The sequence below is a fragment of the Halichoeres trimaculatus genome, unplaced genomic scaffold, assembly GCF_033239565.1.
Source record: "Halichoeres trimaculatus isolate MK-OKI-2021-1 unplaced genomic scaffold, fHalTri1.1 fHalTri1_scaffold_14, whole genome shotgun sequence".
Classification (NCBI taxonomy): Eukaryota; Metazoa; Chordata; class Actinopteri; order Labriformes; family Labridae; genus Halichoeres; species Halichoeres trimaculatus.
In genome coordinates this window covers 31,674-38,724 of record NW_027437192.1, presented here as the reverse complement: position 1 = coordinate 38,724, position 7,051 = coordinate 31,674, and the positions used below count along the sequence as shown (strand labels likewise).

General features: G+C 46.4%; 1 protein-coding gene across 1 annotated transcript; it reads right to left on the bottom strand.

Annotated features, from left to right (window-relative positions):
* Positions 1 to 1,364: 1,364 nt before the first annotated feature.
* Positions 1,365 to 6,621, bottom strand: stm (starmaker). The gene is made up of 7 exons (XM_074687197.1): positions 6,615 to 6,621; positions 6,333 to 6,371; positions 5,737 to 5,772; positions 4,113 to 5,489; positions 2,592 to 2,648; positions 2,048 to 2,091; positions 1,365 to 1,917 (listed from the first exon to the last, which is right to left on the bottom strand). The coding sequence occupies exons 1-6, from the start codon at positions 6,619 to 6,621 to the stop codon at positions 2,081 to 2,083; spliced, it is 1,527 nt and encodes a 508-aa protein (XP_074543298.1). The 3' UTR covers positions 1,365 to 1,917; positions 2,048 to 2,080.
* Between the last annotated feature and the right edge of the window lie 430 nt (positions 6,622 to 7,051).

Below are 7,051 nucleotides of genomic sequence, written 5' to 3'. Positions count from 1 at the left end.
TGTTGCTTGCTCTGGTAGGAGCTTGGTTGCCTGTGTCTCTGCTGTTTGCTGTTGTGTCTGTGTTTTGCTGACAGGTGAAGCTCTGTTTCACTTTTTTACATTTGATGTTGAGGCTAATGGGGGAGGAGTCAGGTTACCTGTGCTGCAGCTTACTGATGTGGAAGAGCGATTTCTCTGCAGAGACAATGAAGAATGGGGACCTTTAAAACCTTCCCAGATGATGGATCGATCTAAGGTTACACCTGATTAACGTGTGTCTTTTTAAGAACTGATTTGATCCATCATCATCTTGGGCCTTGATGTTTTACCATTCCTTAATGATTCTTCACAATGAGCTGCCAGACCTGGTGTTGTGTACAATGATTCATACTTTTTGTTTGGAGAAAAGTCACAGGAGGAATTGAGAAGTGGAAGAGCTAAAGAATCAGATCAATAAGTGGAATTGATAATGGCATTGGTGTTGGTATCAGTTAAGTCTAGAGTCTGGTGGATAAAGATAAGATCAGACTCCTTATCTTGTCTTGATGTTGGGTTTCTGCTAATCAAATTTTATTAACATTTCCGGGTCTAGACCTGTAAATGTTTTTGTAAAGTGTCTTGAAATAACATTTGTTATGATTTGGCGCTATACAAATAAAGATTGATTGATTGATTGATTGATTTTGAAGTCTTATCAATACCCATCCCTATGACTGTACAAATGTTTTATACGGTTTACTGTTTGGAATTTCTTTACAATGTTAAGTTCAGTGTTTTTTCCAACAGTGTTTTTAGACCTCTTCAATTCCTGATGTTGACTTTCTGATATTGAAAGTTCCCAGTATTCCAGCTCTCAGAGCATTTTCTGACTGTTTCATAGTCAAAATAAGCAGAAAATTCCAAGCAGACAGTCAGGAGATAACGGGTTGAACTCCAGAAACTATTACATTTCAGGTTCCGTGTCTTTGATCTGTTTGTTGATTAAATCTTATATCTGAATGATTAAAAATCAGTTTTTATCACGTGCTTCAACTTTGTGAGACTCACAGCTTGTAATCAGTCAATCAGTGCCGTTCAAACTGGAGGTTGTCCTGGACGTGACACACAGCTTTAAAACCGGGTACGAGCTACACTCACGCTTATTGGAGCATCTGAAATGGAAGTCTCCAGTTTGCTTTATTTCTGGACTGATTGTTTGGAGGAGGTTTGAGAAATTACGTCGTCAGTCCTTCACAGGTGAGAGAAGATCCAAACCCTGATACCAGAGACAGTGTCACGCTGGCAAAACGAAAACGTTAAACAATTCACTCCAAGATTCCTGACTGACACACTTCAAGGAAACACGACGACTTCATTCTGACAGTTAGAAATTTATTAGCAGACAAATGATCCACAATCAGAGATCAGTATCCTCATCCACAGAAAACCAACCTGTGACTACTTCTACTGTATCAACAGAGAGTGAGACAGGCCAGGAGGGTGAGACAGGCAGGAGGGTGAGACAGGCAGGGAGGTTAGACAGGCAGGGAGGTTAGACAGACAGGGAGGTTAGACAGGCCAGGAGAGAGAGACAGGCAGGGAGGTTAGACAGACAAGGAGGGTGAGACAGGCTAGGAGAGTGAAACAGGCAGGGGGGTTAGGCAGGCAGGGGGGTTAGGCAGGCAGGGAGGGTGAGACAGGCCAGGAGAGTGAGACAGGCCAGGAGAGTGAGACAGGCAGTGAGGGTGAGACAGGCAGTGAGGGTGAGACATTCAGTGAGGGTGAGACATTCAGCGAGGGTGAGACAGGCAGTGAGGGTGAACCATCCAAAGCTTGCTGTAGTGTTCTGGAGGTGATCCAGCTCAGATGAGCTCAGGACAGAGTTGACCAATCAGAGTTGAGCTAAAGTCAGAAACAGGAAGTTGATGGTTGTGGTTGTTGTGTTGGCGGTGGTCGGCCCTGAGGACGACAAAACACTCTGAAGTTTATCAGACCACATTCAGTTGTGAGTGTGTGTGTGTGTGTGTGTGTGTGTGTGTGTGTGTGTGTGTGTGTGTGTGAGTGTGTGTGTGTGTGAGACTGTTGGTACCTGCAGTCAGTGAGATCCCTCACAGCAGCAGATTTACTTTGAGACTGAAAAACAGAAAGAGATTAGTTCTTAGTGCATCTGTGCCCTCTTTAACCACTGGACTGGATCTGGACTGGATCTGGACTGAATAAACCCCCCTGACTGGATCTGGACTGAATAAACCCCCCTGACTGGATCTGGACTGGATCTGGACTGAATAAACCTCCTGACTGGATCTGGACTGAATAAACCCCCCTGACTGGATCTGGACTGAATAAACCCCCCTGACTGGATCTGGACTGGATCTGGACTGAATAAACCCTCTGACTGGATCTGGACTGAATAAACCCCCCTGACTGGATCTGGACTGGATCTGGACTGAATAAACCCTCTGACTGGATCTGGACTAAATAAACCCCCTGACTGGATCTGGACTGAATAAACCCCTTAGTGGATCTGGACTGAATAAACCCCCTGACTGGATCTGGACTGAATAAACCCCTTAGTGGATCTGGACTGTGATTGGCTGTAGGTCTTTGTGTAGTCAGTGACCTTTAAACTTTACCATCTGTGGTGGCTGAGGTGGACTCATCTGGTTGCTGTGGTGGATCAGCGGGGGGCCCTGCAACCAAAACCAGACAGAGGTCGTTAAACATGGTCCACAGCCTGCTGCAGAGACCAGCCGCACGGCCACAAAACCATCTATACCTTTACCTTCTTAGACCCCAACCCCACCCACCTCCATATCCTCCAACCCAACCCACCTCCATATCCCCCAACCCTGGCCCCAACCCCACCCACCTCCATATCCTCCAACCCAACCCACCTCAATATCCCCCAACCCCACCCACCTCCATATCCCCCAACCCCACCCACCTCCATATCCCCCAACCCTGGCCCCAACCCCACCTACCTCCATATCCCCCAACCCTGGCCCTTACCCCACCCACCTCCATATCCCCCAACCTTGGCTCTTACCCCACCCACCTCCATATCCCCAACCCCACCCACCTCCATATCCCCCAACCCTGGCCCCAACCCCACCCTTTCCATATCCCCCAACCTTGGCTCTTACCCCACCCACCTCCATATCCCCCAACCCTGGCCCCAACCCCACCTACCTCCATATCCCCCAACCCTGGCCCCAACCCCACCCACCTCCATATCCCCCAACCCTGGCCCTTACCCCACCCACCTCCATATCCCCCAACCCTGGCCCTTACCCCACCCACCTCCATATCCCCCAACCCTGGCACGTGGTCAGTAGTGGAGATCCTCTAACCCTAACCCAAATTTCTGGTCCTGGGCCCCAGTATCTACATGCCGCCTAACCCAGCACTGACCCCGACCCCTGAAGACCAGAGAGGAGCCTGGGCTTGGGCTTCAGTAGTGGCTTAAAGGGCTGTTGAGACACAGAGCCAGGAACTGGGGGGTCGGCTGACATCAGTTTGGGGTTTGAGGCCCACAGCCGAGTTTGATGCATGAATGTTTGAGTGTCTGCGTTGAGTGACAGTAAGTCCAGCAGAGTAGACCACAGGAGACAACTGGAGCCTTGGGTAGGTTAAGACCAAGCCCTGGATTAGAAAGTCCTCCTGATGTATCTTTGGCAGGCTGAGCCACTCTGTCAGATCTCTGAAATGACTGGTGAACAGTTTTATTCCTGGCTAAGCAAAGCTCCCTTTACTGGAGGTCCCTGGACTCTGCCTCAGGGCCGGGTTATGGCCTCAGATTTATTGGACCACCCGACAAAGGGCTTAATGATGCAGGTCCAGCAGCCAGCAGGGCTATCCTGAACACTCAAAGCTACGGGAGAAAAAAGACTGAAGGCGGCTTGGGATGGAGAGGACAGGTCTATGTGGAGTAGTAAGAGCCATAAGAAGACAATCCATGCTGCGACTTTATTTACAGTCGTCTGTTTACTTGTTAACATGACCCACATAAATCTAAAGTCAGGATCCGTACACTTTTGTACCTCATGTTGTGATAAAAAGTGTTTTTCTTCTGAGTCTTCAGTGTTTCATGCAGATTTCCTGTAAAGTTTGACAAAATAAAAATCATCAGACGGATTCGATCAGTCTCACTTTACCTTCATGGGAGTCAGGACTGTCTGGACTCTTGGCGTCAGCCTCGTCAGTATCCTGCTTTGCAGAGTCATCCAGCTTTACCACCTCGTCCTCTGCTGCCTCAGAGTTACCCATGTCAGATTTAGTCCCAGTGTCCCCCTCCTCCTCATCATCATCATCATCAGTGCCATCATCGCCATCATCATGGTCCCTGCTGTCGTCACCGCCATCATCATGGCTGGTTCCAGCATCACCTTCACTGTCTTCACCAGTTTTACTGCCGTCACTGCCGTCACTGCCGTCACTGCCGTCACTGTCACCGCCGTCAACACCGTCAACAACACCGTCAGCACCGTCAACACCGTCAACACCGTCAGCACCGTCAACACCGTCAACACCGTCAACACCGTCAACACCGTCACTGCTGTCATCACCATCACTGCCAGCATTTTGGTCCTTGTCCTTACTGCCACTGCTGTCGTTACTGTTTCCGCCTACGTCACCATCATCACTGGTGTCAGGACTGACACCTCCATCCTCTTCATCACTGCTTTCCTTGATGTCACGGCTGTCTCCCCCATCTTTGTCGGACTGGCTTGTGTCTGTTGGGTTGTTGTCAGCCTCTTCTGTGTCAGAGTCTGTTTCGGCCTGTGCTGAGGCCCCCTCTGTCTCACCTTTGGACGACTCCTTGGAGTCTGCGTTGTCAGGACTTTGTCCATCAACTTGGTTTTCACTCTGTTCGTCTTTGTCAGGCTGACTTGCGTCCCCTGGGTTGTTGTCAGACTTGTCTTTGTCAGAGTCTGTGTCACTGGTAACCTCTGATGAGGCCCCCTCTGTCTCACCTTTGGATGTCTCCAGGGAGTCAGCTGTTTCAGAGCTGGCGGGACTGTCTTCATTGTCTTGGTTCTTACCCTGTTGGTCCATGTCAGACCGGCTTGTGTCCGTTGGGTCGTTGTCAGTCTCGCCTGTGTCAGAGTCCGTATCACTGGTAACCTCTGACGAGGGTCTCGCTTGCTCCTCTTTAGATGACTCTTTTGAGTCTGCTGGTTCAGAGTTGGGGGGACCATCCGCATCGTCTTGGGTCTCACCTTGTTCATCTTTGTCGTCTTTTACGTTGTCGTCTTGCACCTCACTGACGTCGTCCTCTGAGCTCATTTCCTGCTCACTCTCTGATGGCCCCATCTCTGCTGTTTCACCCTCGTTCTCTTTGTCCCCGTCCTCCCCGTCCTCCCCGTCCTCCCCGTCCTCCCCGTCCTCTGCTGTGTCTTCAACATCTGTCATATTGTCTTCATTCAGGTCCTCCTTGGTCATGCTGTCATCCTTGTCAGCAGCAGAGCTTCCTGTTTTGGAGTCGTTCTCACTGTGGTCAGTTTTGACATTGGCGGAAGCGTCAGCAGCATCTGAAAATAAAAACACATTTCACTGAAATGAGCTTTGTTATCAGTGAACCCAGTGACCCGCTGTGATCTTAACTCAATCTATAAATTATTAATCAATGAGACAATCAGCTCCACAGCCAACCCAAAGCTTTTGTTGTGTTTCAACTTCCTGTTAACACAGAAACTGTGTTTTAGCCAACCAGCCTTCAGTGTGTTATAAATAAACAAACAAATAAATAAACAAATAAATAAAAAATTAAGTACCGACCCTGTGCTTCAGTGGGCTCAGCTGAATCAGAAGGAGCTAAAAGAGAAAAACAAGAAAAAAAAGGTAATTTCTTCTTGCTCTAACATCCTCATTCCTCTTCCTTTGTCTCCATCGTGCTGCCTCATTCCTTCTCCTTTGTTTCCTTCATTCTCTAAGGCCAAAATTCCTTTCTTTCTTTCTTTCTTTCTTTCTTTCTTTCTTTCTTTCTTTCTTTCTTTCTTTCTTTCCTCTCAGTCTCATCTTCATTCTTGATAATCAATTTTCTGTTTTTTGTTTCCTTCTTGCTCTTACACCCTAAGTACCACTGTCCTTCTTACTCTCACACCTTTCTTCTCAATGATTTGTTTTTGTTTCCTCCTCACACAAATATCTTCATTCCATTGAATCGTTTGTCTTTCTTACATCCTTGTTTTTTGTATTTTGTCTCTGTTTTTATCCTGACTGTAAATATATGATTTGCTTCAGAAAAATAGAAATCAAAAATGATCGACATAAAAAAATGCAAAAAACAAAACAAACAACAAACAAAAAACACACAAACATAAACAGTTTAAAGCATTTTCTTGTCACATGGACTTGTAGGACTCCAGCGTTACCTGGAGTCTGTTCATTAGAGTCTGTGCTGCCAGCGCTTCCTGTGGATGAGACAAAGAGGTCGTTACTTTACAGATTGAAAAGAAAATCATCTGATGTTAGCAGTTTGTGACGGGAGCAGAAACATCTTCAGTCTTCATCACACAGAGTGTGAGGTGGTGTTTGTGACACTGCTCTGTCACTGTGTGACTGTGGTGTGTGTGGGTGAATAAGACGAGCAGTGTAAAGCACTTTGAGGGGTCAGTAAGAATAGGAAAGTACTTTATCATTACTGATCCCTTTACCATTCATCATAACAACAGTCTTCATTATGTTGTTATGGTAACAGAAACTGTTCATGTGGCATTGATGTCTTACCTGTTCCTTACTGTTGGCTTGTTTTTAAAATGTGTAAAATGTGTTTCCCTGCCTGTTACTCACTGTTTATTTGTTTATGTGTTTATGTGTTTGTTGTCTCACCTGTTATTTACTGTTTAGTTGTTGTTTATGTGTTTATGTGTTTGTTGTCTCACCTGTTATTTACTGTTTATTTGTTGTTTATGTGTTTATGTGTTTGTTGTCTCACCTGTTATTACTGTTTATTTGTTGTTTATGTGTTTATGTGTTTGTTGTCTCACCTGTTATTACTGTTTAGTTGTTGTTTATGTGTTTATGTGTTTATGTTGTCTCACCTGTTACTTACTGTTTAGTTGTTGTTTATGTGTTTATGTGTTTATGTTGT

What these genes read in the sequence shown, in the direction of transcription:
- stm (XM_074687197.1), bottom strand. An exon ending in CTCTAATGAACAGACTCCAG is followed by an intron (nt 5,773 to 6,332) that starts GTAACGCTGGAG and finishes TTTCTCTTTTAG; the next exon opens with CTCCTTCTGATTCAGCTGAG. An exon ending in TGAGCCCACTGAAGCACAGG is followed by an intron (nt 5,490 to 5,736) that starts GTCGGTACTTAA and finishes TTTTATTTTCAG; the next exon opens with ATGCTGCTGACGCTTCCGCC.